Source organism: Lepidochelys kempii, chromosome 2 (assembly GCF_965140285.1).
Source record: "Lepidochelys kempii isolate rLepKem1 chromosome 2, rLepKem1.hap1, whole genome shotgun sequence".
Taxonomy (NCBI): Eukaryota; Metazoa; Chordata; order Testudines; family Cheloniidae; genus Lepidochelys; species Lepidochelys kempii.
Window position 1 is genome coordinate 146,897,477 of NC_136381.1, and position 18,206 is coordinate 146,915,682.

At 43.9% G+C, this 18,206-nt stretch overlaps 1 protein-coding gene across 8 annotated transcripts in view; it reads right to left on the bottom strand.

Moving 5' to 3' along the window:
• Window positions 1-6,824: 6,824 nt before the first annotated feature.
• ICE1 (interactor of little elongation complex ELL subunit 1) overlaps window positions 6,825-18,206 on the bottom strand; it is a 79,346-nt gene continuing 67,964 nt past the window's right edge. For 5 of the 8 annotated variants that reach the window (XM_073332420.1, XM_073332419.1, XM_078851646.1 and 2 more), the window contains 2 exons: window positions 9,280-9,378; window positions 6,825-7,834 (listed from right to left, as the gene is read on the bottom strand). In XM_073332420.1, coding sequence (XP_073188521.1) covers window positions 7,626-7,834; window positions 9,280-9,378 — 308 coding nt within the window. In that variant the 3' untranslated portion in view covers window positions 6,825-7,625. Of the gene's footprint in view, window positions 7,835-9,279; window positions 9,379-14,074; window positions 14,121-18,206 lie in introns of all 8 variants that reach the window. The other 3 variants (XM_073332424.2, XM_073332422.2, XM_073332421.2) reach the window with 3 other exon arrangements.

An 18,206-nucleotide genomic window follows, 5' to 3' on the forward strand; every position in this document is an offset into this window, starting at 1 on the left:
CTATTTAGAAAAGCTGGACGTGCACAAGTCCATGGGGCCGGACGAGTTGCATCCGAGAGTGCTGAAGGAATTGGCGGCTGTGATTGCAGAGCCATTGGCCATTATCTTTGAAAACTCGTGGTGAACCGGGGAAGTCCCGGATGACTGGAAAAAGGCTAATTAGTGCCAATCTTTAAAAAAGGGAAGGAGGAGGATCCAGGGAACTACAGGCCAGTAAGTCTCACTTCAGTCCCTGGAAAAATCATGGAGCAGGTCCTCAAAGAATCAATCCTGAAGCACTTGCATGAGAGGAAAGTGATCAGGAACAGCCAGCATGGATTCACCAAGGGAAGGTCATGCCTGACTAATCTAATTGCCTTTTATGATGAGATTACTGGTTCTGTGGATGAAGGGAAAGCAGTGGATGTATTGTTTCTTGACTTTAGCAAAGCTTTTGACACGGTCTCCCACAGTATTCTTGTCAGCAAGTTAAGGAAGTATTGGCTGGATGAATGCACTATAAGGTGGGTAGAAAGCTGGCTAGAGTGTCGGGCTCAACGGGTAGTGATCAATGGCTCCATGTCTAGTTGGCAGCCGGTATCAAGTGGAGTGCCCCAGGGGTCGGTCCTGGGGCCGGTTTTGTTCAATATCTTCATAAATGATCTGGAGGATGGTGTGGATTGCACTCTCAGCAAATTTGCGGATGATACTAAACTGGGAGGAGTGGTAGATACGCTGGAGGGGAGGAATAGGATACGGAAGGACCTAGACAAATTGGAGGATTGGGCCAAAAGAAATCTGATGAGGTTCAATAAGGATAAGTGCAGGGTCCTGCACTTAGGACAGAAGAATCCCATGCACCGCTACAGACTAGGGACCGAATGGCTAGGCAGCAGTTCTGCGGAAAAGGACCTAGGGATGACAGTGGACGAGAAGCTGGATATGAGTCAGCAGTGTGCCCTTGTTGCCAAGAAGGCCAATGGCATTTTGGGATGTATAAGTAGGGGCATAGCGAGCAGATCGGGGACGTGATCGTTCCCCTCTATTAGACATTGGTGAGGCCTCATCTGGAGTACTGTGTCCAGTTTTGGGCCCCACACTACAAGAAGGATGTGGATAAATTGGAGAGAGTCCAGCGAAGGGCAACAAAAATGATTAGGGGTCTAGAACACATGACTTATGAGGAGAGGCTGAGGGAGCTGGGATTGTTTAGCCTGCAGAAGAGAAGAATGAGGGGGGATTTGATAGCTGCTTTCAACTACCTGAAAGGGGGTTCCAAAGAGGATGGCTCTAGACTGTTCTCAATGGTAGCAGATGACAGAACGAGGAGTAATGGTCTCAAGTTGCAGTGGGGGAGGTTTAGATTGGATATTAGGAAAAACTTTTTCACTAAGAGGGTGGTGAAACACTGGAATACGTTACCTAGGGAGGTGGTAGAATCTCCTTCCTTAGAGGTTTTTAAGGTCAGGCTTGACAAAGCCCTGGCTAGGATGCTTTAACTGGGAATTGGTCCTGCTTCGAGCAGGTGGTTGGACTAGATGACCTTCAGGGGTCCCTTCCAACCCTGATATTCTATGATCTTCCCCAAAAATATCCCCCCCAAGCCCTACACCCCCTTTCCTGGGGAAGGCTTGATAATATCCTCACCAATTGGTACAGGTGAACATAGACCCCCAAACCCTTGAATCTTAAGAACAATGAACAAGCAATCAGGTTCTTAAAAGAAGAATTTTATTTAAAGAAAAGGTAAAAGAATCACCTCTGTAAAATCAGGATGGTAAATACTTTACAGGGTAATCAGATTCAAAACATAGAGAATCCCTCTAGGCAAAACCTGAAGTTACAGAAAGACACAAAACATTCTCTCCAGCACAGCTAATTTTACAAGCCATTAAACAAAAGAAAATCAAACGCATTTTCTAACTAGATTACTTACTAACTTTACAGGAGTTGGAAAGCTTGCATCCTTGATCTGTTCCCATCAAAGGTATCACAGAGACAGACAAAACCCTTTGTCCCCCAGATTTGAAAGAATCTTGTCCCCTCATTGGCCATTTTGGGTCAGGTGCCAGCGGGGTTACCTTAGCTTTTTAACCCTTTACAGGTGAAAGGCTTTTGCCTCTGGCCCGGAGGGATTTTATAGCACTGTATACGGAAAGGTGGTTACCCTTCCTTTTATATTTATGACAGGGGTGCAGTGATATGAGAGTCAACTAAAACAGAAGGGGCACAAGCACATAGGAGGGGGGCATAGGCGTACAGAGCGAGGGGCTAATCAGGACAAGGGGGATCGCAGGGGGAGGGAAACAACCAGGTTGGAGGTAGAACAAGAAGACCCAGGAACTAGCTTTAGAGGCAGGGGCAGGGCAAACAAACAAAGGCTGCAGAGGGAAAAGGGCAGGGCAGGCAAACAAACTGAAGCCAGTGAGGTCCTGGGGTAAAGGGGAGGGCAAAAAGGCTGCAAGGGGCAAAATGGGGCAGGTGGCAAGGGACAAAGCTGGGGGCTTGCTGAAGGGGGTCAGTCCAGGATGGGGCAGGGGGGCACATGCGCTTGTAAAGAGTCAGTGCGGGCTGGCTGCTGCTTCAGGCCCAAAAGGTGGTGAAAGGGCACGGCAGGTCAAGCAAGCAGCGGAGTCCCAGAGGCAGGAGTTTGAGGCAGATGGTAAGTGTCCACTGGGGGTGGTGGAGGGGGCAGCACCGACGGTGGTGGTGGGGATTGAGGGGGGGGCACAGATGGATTGGGGGGCAGGCTCCAGGCCACACCCCGTGTCCCCACAAACACAGTCAGAACCCTCACCACAAGAGCACAGTCCGAAAGTTACTCAGCCTTCAGGCCCCCTCCACAGTGGTCTGCAGAGTCCTTGTGCACTCCCCCAGCAGCAGATGGCCTCGTCCCCTCCTCCTTCAGGGTCCAGCAGCCCCAGGCAGCAGCCCCGTGGCCAGGCAGGCAGAGAGGACCCCTCACAGGTGGTAGTGGTGGTGTCATCATCCACAGCAGTGGTAGCAACGGCTGGGGTAGGGGTCCCTCACTCCCCTCCTCTGGGGGGCGGGCCAGCAGCCCCCCCAACGGGCTGTAGCTGGAGCAGCAGTAACTGAGGGCGGGGGAGTCCAGCAACCAGGTAGTAGGAAAGGAGGGGGTGGTGTCTGGCCTAGCCAGGGGAGAAGCTGGAGCAGTAGTGGGAGCCCAGGGCTTAGCAGCAGTCTCTTACCTCCTTCTAAGCCAGAGGGCTATAGGAGAGTAGTCAGAGGCAGAGCTTCTAGCCACAGGAGAAGTAGGTTGCTGTTCCCTGACTGACCAGAGCAGGAGCTGCTCTTGGCAATTAGGAACCTGCTAAAACCAATTAAGACAGGCAAGCTAATCAAGACACCTGGAGCCAATTAAGAACTTTCTAGAATCAATTATGGCAGGCAGGCTAATCAAGACACCCTGTTTAAAAAGGATCTCCCATCAGTTAGTAGGGGGGTGCATAATAAGCTGGGAGTGAGAGGTATGCTGCTGGAGGACTGAGGAGTACAAGTGTTATCAGACACCAGGAGGAAGGCCTGTAGTGAGGATAACAAAGGTGTTTTGAGGCAGCTATGGGGAAGTAGCCCAGGGAGTTGTAGCTGTGATGCAGCTATTACAGGCAGTACTCTAGACAGCTGCAATCCACAGGGCCCTGGGCTGGAATCCAGAGTAGAGGGTGGGCCCAGGTTCCTCCCAACTCCTGATCAGACACAGGAGGAGTTGACCTGGACTGTGGGTTCCACCAGAGGGGAGGTCTCTGGGCTGTTCCCTGACCTACATGGTGGATCAGCAGAGACTGCAGGGGGTTGTTCTTTTCTTCCCCATGCTAGCCAGTGATGATGTTATCTGAGTGAATAGCAGATTTGAGCCACAAAAGTGGCCAAGCTGGGGGCTGCCGTGAATCTCTGAGGAAAGCAAATCCACAAATAAGCACAGGACCCAGCGAGGTAGAGGAGGAACTTTGTCACAGTACCTACATGTACCACAACCACCGGCTCCTTCCCAGCACTACACATACATCTATCTAGATGTCTTGAGAGAGCCACAAACTTCACACCAGACAGGTAAGTCACCATGTGATTCTCCCAGCTATCTATGCAAACCCAGCTATGTTTCTAATGATTGAATCTCCCATAATTATTACCTGTCTCTTCCTAATAACTGGAGTTCCCTCCCCCTGCGAGGTATCCTCAATGTGGGAGGATACCTCATCATCTGGAAGAAGGGTCCCAACTGTGGGATTGTTTCCCTCTGCTCCTGTTGTATGTTCTCCTTCCCTGAGACTTTCTTCCAAAGAGGTTGTCAGACTGGGGGGGTGGGACTGTTCTACTGTGTCCCAGAAAGTCTAATCTATGTATCTCTTTTCAGAGTAACAGCCGTGTTAGTCTGTATTTGCAAAAAGAAAAGGAGTACTTGGGGCACCTTAGAGACTAACCTAATTAATTAATTAATTTAATTAATTAGTCTAAGGTGCCCCAAGTACTCCTTTTCTATGTACCTCTGACTCTCTTAGCTCCTCCAGTTCAACCACTCTGGTCTCCAAAGCCCGTACACTGTATGTGAGAGCGAGGAGCTCCTTGCACCGAATGAACACCTATACTACCTGCCCATAGGGCAGGTAATCATACATGCTGCATTTGGTGTAATAAACTGGATAGCCCCCACTCTGTTGCTGGCCTTCTGTCTCCATTATCTTTTCACTCCTGAAGCTTGTTCCTTTGTTTTGTTTTTCAGTGGTTTTTTTTGTACTTTAAGTTTAAAAGAAGTTAAGTAATCTAGCCCCCAACCCCCTCGCTCCCCCTCTAAACTCCCTCGCAAAACTCCCATTAGCCGCTCCTGTTCACGGACAGCACATGGTCCCCTAAACAAACAGGGCACATGGTATATTTCAGTTAAGCAGCAAGCACACCACAAACAGAGAGACACACACACACTAAAGACAAATTTACCTCAAGGGTCACAATCTCTCCTCCTCCACCTGGAGAACTCCCTCGCAAAACTCCTGTTAGCCACTTCTGTTCACTAGCTTAAAAGCAATGAGTCCTGCCAGAGAGTGCATCATTGAGCTTTTACTGACATACTTTCCAGATGAAAGAAGTTGCATCATCTGCCTTCATCGGAGGTCTGCACCACAACCCTACTAATTCACACCATGTTGGTACTTATTGTTATATTGGTTTTAAAGTACTGGCTCTCAAATTGGCCAATGGACTATTGATAGGCGGCCAAGCCGCTGCTTTTAACTCTTTAAGGATTGATCACTCCAGTGATGTTTCCAAAGAGTTGTAGCCCACTCCAGGACTTAAGTGACCAGGGAGACTATATTTTTTTTTTTGAGCCAACTATAAAAATATCCACCAGTAGTCCCTGCACTTTCTCAGGTTTTTTTTAGTTTGTTTTTAACTGGTGACTTTTTAATGTAAGTTTGACCATGATTAAATCTGCAGAAGATAAAACTAAATGTTAGTAACACACATGGGCAAACAGAACCACACTGCAAATTTACTTAGAAAGTTAAGAGCAGTGTGAGGGCTGCAGGGCGGGACAAAGGGAGATTTGTTGCTTATAAATGTAAAGTAAGGCTGATCAAGTGTACAGAATTTCATTTTGACTGGCATTTGATTTTTAGGCAAGTGAAAATCAGTCAAATATATCCAGACTCTGCTGTATGTCTTCAGTGAACACACTGACATCAGTTGTACAGGCTAGTTGCTAATTATTCCCCTGCCCACCCCACCCCCCCCATTTGCCAATGTTTATCTACATCCAAAATTCAGTTCCAAAGTCCCTACAGTCCAAGAAAAAATAAATGCAAAAATGAAAACTAAGGACGATGAATAGATATGAAAGTAAACATTTTCATTCTGGTCATATTAACACTATTTTTTCATTGTAGTTACTCCATGCAAGGTGTAACTTAGGGCTTGGGAAGAGAACTGGGCAAGGAAAGGAACATATCCATATTGTGGAACACTTAAAGTTTGAGAACCAGCAACTTAATACAATCTAAAATATGCAATAGTAGTGAATGATTTATGTACATGTAGCAAGTTCTCTTAGGCCTCTTATATTTATCCGAAATTCTCATCTGGAAAGTCAAAATACAGGTTTTGTCTACAGAGTATTTTACATCTCATCAAATCCTGAAGTCCAACAGCCACAGCAAGCCAGTATTCAGTATCAGTTTTACATTTCTTGAATAAAACCCTGTTTTAACTGATTTTATTGATTGATCTGCACTGGAGTGCCCTCTAGTGGCAGTCTTCCACTTTGGCCATTCTGGTCCAAAAATGACCAGGATTTCTCATTTCTAATCACAAGAATTAATAGTTGTTTTAGAAACATACTTTGATACAAAACTAAATGAATCAATGTTAATTTACATTTAGAAAAAGGAGTAAGGTTTCAAAAGGATATGAAAGTTGCATGGCTCCATGCACACCAGTGAGTTATTAGTAAAACTTTTAGACATTATGCCATTAAGATTTTTAACATGTTTTGCCTTGCCAGTGTAGGCTAAAGCATGGGTTTTTTAACAATGTTGAAATGGATATGTTTGGTATGCAGCAGTCAAGTAAAAGAAAGTAACGTATAACTAAGAATTGTATTTTAAGGTTGATGAGAAAGCAGCCTGTTGTTAACTCTATACTTCATATGTATAAAAGCAAAATGGAAACACTAATAAACTTTTCCCATGGCAATCAAGAGTTACTAAACAAATTTATTGGGCAATTTTTCCAAATACAGTAACTATTTTGGAAACTTGTCTCAGCTACTTCTTTTTAATTAATTACCATCTGAGGTGAAAGTATTGAAATGACCACTACAGACATATGAATGGTTCACTTTTGTTTTTTTATTATAAAAACGTTCGGACAATAAAAAAAATGCTGTGTACAAGTATATTAGAAGTTTAAACAAGGTAAGTTTTTTAAACCAGTTTTTCTATATATACACACACTAAAATTCCCAAAGTGGAACAACATCAAATGTGAAACACATTATAGGCATATACCATATATACAAACTGACAGAGATTTGTTATCTCAATCTTTTTACTGTACATATAATTGTCTGATATAAGTAGTTTAAGTTAATGGGACAAAGTTAAGTTGGATTGAGTCCAATAAATCTTTCAATTTTTACTGCATCTTCCACATAAAATATGATGTAGATGAATAGTTTAATTTATAAACTGCTGCCCAGTCTTCTGTTACAGCAAGTAGTCCACCAAAAAGATAAGAGCTTTGGTAGCCTGAGGTTCAGCCAATGGAAGACCTATCAAAACACAACCTTTCCACTTTCATAGGGAAGGGATTTTTCTGGTTTAAACATCCACTAGCACTCATGTAACCTATGAGTTACACCAGAACGCACACAAATCTATGACTTCATGTCTTTCTGCAGCAGAGGGCAAACAAAATACTTCAGAGCCTTTTTTGTTTATAATGCTTTCTGACCAGACAACACCTACATAAACAATGAGTGCATAAGTGTCCCACCTTCCCCAAAAGGAAAGCACAGGGCTCTTTTCCTGGTTTTCCCCCTTCATACTGTTTCTAACTTTCATCCTAAAAGACATCACCTAGTTTTTATTAATAAAAGGCACTTTCTGTAGATGAGGCTACCTTCCCTCATCTTAGTGTAATTCTACTGTGCACAGAGAGCTGACTTCAGATATGCCACTTGTGACTGCAGATGGGATGCTGTTAGTAGTCACTGTTCTCCAAGCTTGGATGGTCTCAACAACTTCTAGTGGATTGCTTGGACCCAAGTCACAGAGTGCATATACTGCTGCCAACTGCACTCCCCAAGGCACATCTGCAAAGATTTGGTAAGATAGTAAATCTACAGAAAAAAATCAGTATTTAAGAAGATATCTTACATATAATATTTCTCATCAATTAACCTGATTCAGAAGATTACTTGTCAAGAATTAAAAGCATCTATGAGGAAAAAAAATTAAAAGGTGGCCTATGAAAAGTAGTACAATGATACTTTAAAAATAGGATTAATATATTTGCTGTATTCCAAACTGTGCAGTTTAAAATCCATGACATCCAATTTCCCGTTAGAAAAAAATATTTTTCAATGTTTTAAATAAACTTCTGAATTCAATGTATCTAGGACTTTCAAATGAGCACCTGAGGGAGTTAAACACTTACTCTCTTAGTCCCCATTGAAAATCCAGGCCTACAAGCATAAGTACTGTTTCCACTGTGATACAGGAGTGCCAGGGAGCAGTGTTAGAGGGGAAATATATAAGCCCTAGGCTAATTAAGGCATGGTTCCCTGTAGACTAGGGAGGGTTGCTACAGGTTAATTGGAGCACTAGTTGTCAATTAAGGCCTTGTCAGGAAACTAATAAAACCCCCTGCTTCAGGCAGTCAGGGAGAAGGAGGAAGGAGAGAGGACTGGAGCTTGGAGGTGTGTTGTGAGATTTGGAAGATCAGAGAACTGAAGTAAGGGAGACCCTGCCTCAGCAGAACAAGGAGACTCCCTCCCCCCAGTGTCTAAGGACCAAGGGTAACCCCATCTAAGGGGGGTGAGGGTAAGAAACCTGTGGGGGTTGAGAGGGGCTGGGACTCAACATGCGGAGCAAACCCAGACTCTTCCCTCCTTTATCACTTTCCAGGGCCACTAGCGGGGTCCTCAGCAGGCAAGGGATGGCATCTTAGCCTGCCTCTCCCCCCCCAAGAAAAGCACAGGACCCACCGTATGAACATCGGCCATCTTGTCACACCACTTTGACTATAAGGGAGACAGCACCATTTATTTCCTGTACTATGGGATCTCATACCTTTAGGATGGTCATGTCTACCTCCAAAGTGAATGTCACCTCATAAATTAGTCAGACACGTAATGAAAGAGCGATAGGACTTAGACAGTTATTGCAGGAGCTAGGAATCCAGGAACTGAGGTCGATATAGCACTGTTCTAAATAAAATCAGTCAACTACTTGTTCAGTTACAGCTCCTCAGGACAAAACTGAATAAAATCTATTCCTGGTCTGCCAGACCTATTTAAATGCCATTTTCTATTGCTAACTGATCTACATAAGGCTAAACCAGGTACTGAGTGGGGAAGTTATTACGTGGCATGGTTCTGCAGATCTTTACAAAAGTGAGTAACTTGCCTCATGTGATTAGTAACCTACCTCAATGGGACTATCTATGTATATACAGAAGTGTTTGAAGGACTGAATTCACAGCTCCCATCCTTCATGAACATACTGGCAAAAAACCTTGATTTAAGAATCTGCAGTAAAAAAAAAATTTCTACAGAAACATTACCTTCTTCTTTTGCATGCTGTATAAAGCGTCCAATAATAGAACTGATATTTTTCACAGCAGAAAAGAATCCTTCCCTCAAACCTATTTGGCCTAAGCGACCTAAGAAAGGAGAAAAAGATTACCATGCATCTGTATAACTGATCACTAAAGAAGCTTTATTTTTAGACATAACCTTCCTAACTTACAACGAAGTACAGCAGAGCCTCAGTTACGAACACCAGAGTTATGAGTTGACCAGTCAATCACAGACCCCATTTGGAACTGGAACTATGCAATCTGGCAGCAGCACACACACACAAAGGCAAATACAGTACAGTACTTTGTTAAACAAACTACTAAAAAAGGGAAAGTTTAAAAAAAATTGACCAAGTAAGGAAACGGTTTCTGTGCTTGTTACATTAAAACTAAGATGGTTAAAAGCAGCATATCTTTTTGCATTGTAAAGTTTCAAAACTGTATTAAGTCAATGTTCAGTTGAAAACTTTTGAAAGAACCACCATAACGTTTTGTTCAGAGTTACAAACAACCTTCATTCCTGAGGTGTTCGTAACTGAGGTTCTACTGTTGAAACCAAAGTCTTGACTAATCTGTATAAAATGAACGATTCACTTCAAATATGAAGCCACAGAACATTGGACTGGTTTCTGTATTTATTTTAGGAAACAACTATGACTAAGAATCTCAAAGCACTTTTCAAATTTACCAAAATTTACAGGAAATCACACACCTAATCAAGGTAAAGTTCCTGTTAGGAACGTGGCAGTTTAACAGTGCATAGCAACACTGCACAATAGTTTAAGATGAAGGAAAAGAGGAAGTTACTTACCTGTAACTAAAGATTTTTTTGAGATGTCTGGTCTCTATCTGTTTTCCACATGAGGGTGCGCATGCACACCATGTACTTGAGTCCGGAAGCATTTCTTAGCAGCGTCCGTTAACCTGCATGTGTATAGTGCATCTCCTCATGACCCACACTACCTCTTATGCTCTTGGCTGGGAGCAATGCCTCCCAAGTCTGTCTTACCATAATGGAATCCAGTCCGAAGCAGAGGAGATGGAGGGTGGATACTGGAATACAGATTGGAGGTTCTTCGAGATGTGTGGTCCCTAAGTACTAAGAAATGCTTCTGGACAACAGCTAGGGACCACACATCTCAAAGACCCTCCAGTTACAGGTAAGTAACCTCCTCCTCTTCTTTGAGTGATGGTCCCTATGTGTATTCCACACATGGATGATTTGTGAGCAATGATCAGCAAGCACAGTGGTGGGTGCAAGCATTCCCGTGGAAGTGAAATCTACCGTTCGGCCTGGCCTACAGTGGCATCTGTTGCTGCTGCTTGTGCAATGGCATAGTGTGTTTACACGTTTACAACAGAGTGCCATGTTGCTGTGCGGCAGACGTCTTGCCAGGACACACACGTCAATGAGGCTGATGTGGCAACTTGTGCTTGGGTACGTTGTATGTTGTAGCATTCACTATGCACCCCAAGACCCATTTGGAGATGCGTTGGGACAAGCAGGCTTGACTTATGGATCATTCAGCGATGGCCACAAATACTTTTGGCAATATGCAAAATGGGGTACCTATGGAGGTAGAATGCCCGTGTATGTTGGACGTCAGTCGGGAAGGCATGTGGTTTGGAGGGGAAAACTGGCAGGTGGATGGACTGATTGAGGTAGAACTCAGGCATCACTTTTGGGAGGAATTTAGGGTGCAGCCATAAGGACAGCTTGTCCTTGTGGAATATCATGTGGGGGGGTTCTGCCATCGTGGCCACAAATTCACTGACTTGTCTGGCTCAGGTAGTGGCTACTAAGTCACTTTTGGTGGGAAAGAGCATATCGCTAATGGCTCAAAGGGTGGCATGGGCTTCAGTACTGGTGGAAGGGCGTTAGTAAAGCTTTCATGAAGTGGATAGTGGCAGGGTGAGTAAACACCGAGGTGCCGTCCATGGGAGGGAGAAAGGCACTTGAAAAGAATTGAGGGCCAGGACCAACATCTTAATGGCAAGGAGCTAGTCGAGGATTGCTGGAAGAGAGACCATGCTCAGTGAGTAGTGGTGGCGGTGGGCACGTGCCATAAAGTGTCTTCATTTAGCTTGATAGCGGGCGCTAGTGGATTATCTCCTGTTCTGGGCAAGGATGTGTCAAAGGGGGGTAGAGTATGCATGGTCTACCCTCAACTCCCATCCAAATACCAGGCTGTAAAGGTGAAGAGGGCCTGGATTGGGATGATGGACCCTCCTGCCCCCAATCTTGTGTTAGCAGATTCAGGAGTATGTGGAGTCGTGTGTGGGCAGAGAATCTGAGGAATTCTGTGAACCAGAACCGATGGGAACAGAACGGGGCTATGATGGTGGCTCTGTTCCAATGAATCTTGCCTAGCAGCTGCAGCAGGAAGGGAATGGGGGGAAAGGCGCAGTGAAGGTCACCTGTCCAGGGGAGGAGGAAAGCATCATCCTGAGAGCCCTCCCACAGTGCTCCTCTCGAGCAATAGAGGGGCAAGCTCTCTGTTCTTGTGAGTAGCAATGGTCCCATCAGTGGGAGGGGTGTGCCCTACTTCATGAAGAGGTACAGGAGCGTGTTGTCATGTAGCTGATACTGGCAGTGGCCATCTGGAGTGTGTGGGAGGGGGATGATCGCCACATCCGGTGAGGAGGATGCTCTGTCAGAACCAGTTTGATGTCTCCCTCTTTTTGATATATTGACAGCACTGGTGAGTGTATGGGGGACAGCTGGTAGGATGCCTGAGATAGTGCCTGGCATAGGGATCCCAGGGTCTCCAGTATGGCCAAAAGGAAGGGTCTCTTGGATGTGGTGGGCCGCACAGGAAGCAGTACCAGGCCTCTGCTGTCAGATCATATGCCAGAGGGTAGGGCAGCCTGGGATGTATGTCCAGACGCTGGCATGACAACAGTGAGAAAGAGGGTTCTGGCTCTAATAACGCCTTGGACTCTGAATATGGTTCCGGCAGAGGAGGGAGGGCGTCGGTACCGGAGGGCTGTGGTCTGGCAGAGGAACCGGCGTCTCTGGCACGAGCAGAAGGACTTCATCCAACAGGGTCAGGATGGTGTGGATGAGCAGGGGGCCAGATAGAAGACAAGACAGAGGGTAGAAAAGGATCAACTCTTCCACTGACAGAAATGCCTCTGAGTATACAGGGGTCTGCAGTGTACCTGTCAAGCTATTGGATGGGCCTGGCGATATCTGCAGAGCTGGCTCGTCTGCAAAACACACAGGTACTGGTGGAACAGGCAGTGTGCATGCCAGTGAGCAGGCTGCTTGGGTGCCAAGGTCAAGTTGAATCTCATTTGCACCTAGCCTTACCCTCCCTATCCAGGTAATCTTGGGTGCCAGTCCAGCCAGATCCACACATGACTTCTCACCTGACCTGGCATGGCTCCGGAAGAAAACCCTGCGGTCTGATCTTGTGCCCAGGAGAGTGTTTGCTCTCGTGCCGGGACTTATCTTTGGCCTTCAATACTGGCTCCAGGGCATGCGCAGTGCTCAGAAGAGTGCTCCATGCCGGTGATGGGGAGGGGGTTCTCCTGGTCCCAGATTAGAGTGTGCCCTGGGTCTCATCACTTCCTCCCTCAAGTATTTATGAAGGTGAAGCCTGTGGGCTTCCCGGGTCTGGGGCAAGAAGGATTTGCAAATGGCGCAGCGAGCTGTGATGCGTGCCTTGCTGAGGCAGTAGAGGCACTGGTGGTGCTTGTCGCCCACAAAAAGGGAGCCTGGGCAGGAGAAAATTTTTTGAAACCTGGAGCCTGGGGCACAGTCCTGGGGGGGAGGGGGGAGCGGAGGGGGAGTGTGTGTGCTTTATATATAGAAAGAGATGGGAAATACAGTCACTGAATGGGGAAAGAACTACTACACTAATTTATACTCAGCTAATTACCACTAAAAAACCCTACATACTATTATTTATAATGAAGTAGAGGTGAGTCACACTCTCCGAAAACTAAGATTGTGAAGGAACAGGGGGTTCCAACTCAGGCTATGTGGTAGTAAGAGGGAACTGGAGAGGTGTTGACTGACACTAGCTCTTATATTTTTGACTTGGAGCATGAGGAGATACACTACACACATGCTGGTCAATTGACGCTGCTAAAAACTGCTTCCAGACTCAGACACATGGCATGGATGCACACCCCCATGTGTGGAATACACATAGGGACCATCACTCAAAGAAGAATCAATAATACTGTATGTACAATTGAAACTGCAGCATGAATGTTTAGGTAGGAAGAAAAGGAGGACTTGTGGCACCTTAGAGACTAACATTTATTTGAGCATAAGCTTTCGTGAGCTACAGCTCACTTCATCAGATGCTTTCAGTGGAAAATACAGTGGGGAGATTTATATACACAGAGAACATGAAACAATGGGTGTTACCATACACACTGTAACAAGAGTGATCAGGTAAGGTGAGCTATTACCAGCAGGAGAGCAGGAGAAAAAACCTTTTGTAGTGATAATCAAGGTGGGCCCTTTCCAGCAGTTGACAAGGAAGTCTGAGGAACAGCCGGGGGGGGGAACCTGGGGAAATAGTTCTACTTTATGTAATGACCCATCCACTCCCAATCTTTATTCAAGCCTAAATTAATTGTAGGAAGATTACTTAATTTACGATTTAAGCAGGATACTGGGGACAACATTTCTTTCAAAAGCAGCATGATATCTTCAATGACCACAAATGGGTTAAACATCTGACGTGAAAGAGCACCTCCAAAAATCCAGTGCGCCTCATTAGCGTATTGCATCAGTACTTAGCCAGGAAAGAGAGCCACCTACTGAATTAACAGCTTTCCACAGCACCTGTGTGTTCTTTGGAGATCTCCTGTACACATAGGAGCAATCCTGCTTAGTTTCTAAGATCAAACTAAAAAACAGTCTGAGATAGTATAACATGCTAATGAAGGATATACTTATCTGATACTCTTTATGGCAGTTACTACTGTATTTATACACTGTGATACAACTTTAATTAAAAAGAGATTAAGCAAGCATCTCTCACAGTCCATCCTATGAATGACATTTAGCATTTATTTTGCCACAATAATCAACTGTAGCAGCAGCTATTTTTCTTTCCTTTGTTGTTCCTTTGAACTTTAAGGAACTCTTGTAGTTAGTCAAATAATATATACTGAAGAAATAGTTAAAATTCGAGAGAAGAGCTTGATAATCTAAAGGATTTATGGAAATAACCAAATGCAATGTTTATCTAAAAAGCTTGCTTCTTCCTTCATGTGAGATACATGAAAAGAGACCAGAAATCAACTAGTATCATATCCATATGCATCTGATGAAGTGAGCTGTAGCTGTTAGTCTGTAAGGTGCCACTTCTTTTTGCAGATACAAACTAACACAGCTGCTACTCTGAAACCTGTTATATCCTCTGAGTAATGTTATTTCCAAACAGTTAAATCAAAACTTGCTCTCCTACTTCAAAATGAATGCAGAAGGTAAAATTCTGCTGATTAAAAACTAAATGACTTTAAGACAGTTGGAAAGACAAGGTGGGTGAGGTAATATTTAATTGGACCAACTTCTGTTGGTGAGACACAGAAGCTTTCGTAAAGCTCACTTAGGGAGACAAGGCAGGTGAGGGTAATATCTCTTCTTGGACCAACTCAAGTTGGGCCCAATAAGAGATTACCCTCACTTACCTTGTCTCCAAGTGTCTTGATGTCATTTAGTTTTTAATTAGCAGAATTTTATTTTCTACATTCACTTTTAATATGCTCTATACGCTAACTGCTAAACTACCCTAGAAAGAGTTCCTTTATACAATATCTTAATTCTCTTGGAAGAGTCACTGAAATTAGACCTTTTTAAATAAATTATATTCAGTTGGGAGTTTTCGTTCTTCAGAGACCACAGGTCTTGTTTTCTGATGATTTGCCCTGAGATAGGCACTCACGGTTGTGAGCCACTCCAGACAGTGTGACTGACACACACACACACACAAACCTGCTTTAAGTTTCACATGAAATACAGCTCCTTCTGCAACACCATGCCCTTTACCAATATGCTAGAGCAATGGTTTTTCACCTGTAGAAAACAGATCCCTGATGATCTGTAGACTATGTCTAAAGGGCTCACAAAAGGTGGTTGTTACCATAGAACAGTGGTTTTCAACCTGGGCATCTATGGACCCTGGAGATACGCAGACTATATTTAAGTTTTCCAAAGGGATCCATTTGAAATTTTTTTAGGGATCTGCAATGAAAAAAAGTTCAAAGCCACTGTGCTAGAGAATTTGTTTTTTAGTAACTCAGAGGGGAGAGTGTCACCTACTGGAATCAATGGTATTTATATAAAATATAAGTGTAGAATGAAATCTTTGTGGGATGAGCAAGCCAATAGAAAATCTTCTAATTTGTATAGAGATTCCCAAGTAATGGCTCACAAAGAGCTGGCTAGTCAAATAGTACTGGGTTCTATTTCTTCTTGGGCCAAAAGAAATCTGATGAGCTTCAACAAGGACAAGTGCAGAATCCTGCACTTAGGAAGGAAGAATCCCATGCACCATTACAGGCTGGGGACCAACTGGCTAAGGAGCAGTTCTGCAAAAAAGGACCTGAGGATTACAGTGGATGAGAAGCTGGATATGAGTCAGTGTGCCTTCGTTGCCAAGGCCAATGGCACACTGGGCTGTATTAGTAGGAGCATTGCCAGCAGATTGAGGGAAGTGATTATTCTCCTCTATTCGGCACTGGTGAGGCCACACCTGGAGTATTACATCCAGTTTTGGTCCCTCCACTACCAGGGATGTGGACAAATTGGAAACAGTCCAGCAGAGGGCAACAAAAATGATTAGTGGGCTGGGGCACATGACTTATGAGGAGAGGCTCAGGGAATTAGGCTGCAGAAGAGAAGAGTGAGGGGAGATTCGATAGAAGCCTTCAACTACCTGAAGGGGGGGTTCCAAAGACTATGGAGCTAGGCTGTTCTCAGGGGTGGCAGATGACAGAACAAGGAGCAATGGTCTCAAGTTGCAGTGGGGGAGGTCTAGGTTGGATATTGGAAAACACTGTTTCACTAGGAGCGTGGTGAAGCACTGGAATGGGTTACCTAGGGAGGTGGTGGAATCTCCATCCTTAGAGGTTTTTAAGGCCCAGCTTGACAACGCCTTGGCTGGGATGATTTAGTTCGTGTTGGTCCTGCTTTAAGCAGGGGATTGGACTAGATGACCTCCTGAGGTCTATTCCAACCCTAATATTCTATGACAATTAAGATACATTAATATTGGGAGTGTATTTTACTTTCCCATTGAAGCAATTCCTTCTGTGGTCACAGTGCTGCACAATCATGATAGGAGAAAGAGATGGTTTATACAAGGTTAGGAATCTACTAGAAAATCAGAGGAAAGTTTGAAGAACCCTAAAATACAGGGGCACCAGAATTTTCCCCTTGTGGAAAAAGTGTACATTAAGAACTATTTACTTTTTACTAACAGACATAGATAGTAATTGAATCATTAGAAATCTCCTATACAGCTTGGCATGAAGCCGTAGTAATCTCTCCTCACAAGATTAAATACATATCACTGTCAAGCGATTAAAAAAATTAATGATTAATTGTGTTATTAAAAAATTATCACGCTGTTAAATAGAATACCATTTATTTTAATAATTTTGGATGCTTACTATATTTCCAAATTTCAATTACAACACAGTATACGAAGTGTTCAGTACTCACTTTATATTTTTGATTACAAATATTTGCACTGTAAAAAAAGAGGTGAATTGAAAAATACAAGTACCGTACTGCAATCTCTTTATCATGAAAGTTGAACTTACAAATGTAGAATTATGTACAAAAATATTATAGAATTTTAGAGCTTACAAGTCCACTCAGTCCTACTTCTTTGTCAGCCAAACACTCAGACAAACAAGGTTGGTTACACTTTGCGGGAGATAATGATGGCCGCTTCTTGTTGACATTGTCATCTGAAAGTGAGAACAGGTGTTTGCATGGCACTGTTTTAGTTGGCATTGCAAGATATTTATGTGCCAGATGCACTAAAGATTTATATGTCCCTTCATGCTTCAACCACCTTTCCAGAGGACATGCTCCATTCTGATGATGGGTTCTGTTTGATAACTATCCAAAGCAGTGTGGACTGTCGCATGTTCATTTTCATCATTTGAGTCAGATGCCACAGCAGAAGGTTGATTTTCTTTTTTCGTGGTTTGGGTTCTGTAGTTTCCACATCAGTGTATTACTATTTTAAGACTTCTAAAAGCATGCTCCATACCTTGTCCCTCCCAGATTTTGGACAGCACTTCAGATTCTTAAAGGTTGGGTCGAGCACTATAGGTATTTTTAGAAATCTCACATCAGTACCTTCATGTTTTGTCAAATCTGCTGTGAAAGTGTTCTTAAAACCAACATGTGCTGGGTCATCATCCAAGACTGCTATAATATGAAATATATGCAGAATGCTGATAAAACAGAGCAGGAGACATACAAATCTCCCCCCAAGGGGTACAGTCACAAATTTAATTGACGCATTTTTTTTTTTTAAACAAGCGTCATCAGCATGGAAATATGTCCTCTGAAATGGTGGCTGAAGCATTAAGGGGCACACAAATGTTTAGCATATCTGGCATGTAAATACCTTGCAACGCCAGCTACCAAAGTACAATACAAACGCCTGTTCTCATTTTCAGGTGACATAAATAAGAAGCAGGCAGCAGTATCTCCCATCAATGTAAACAAACTTATTTGTCTTAGCAATTGGCAGAAGAAGTAGGACTGAGTGGACTTACAGGCTCTAAAGGTTTACCCTGTTTTGTTTGACTGCAGTTATGTAACCAAAAATAATCTGCATTTGTAAGTTACACTATCACGATAAATATATTGCACTTCAGTACTTGTATGAGGTGAACTGAAATACTATATTTTTGTTTATCATTTT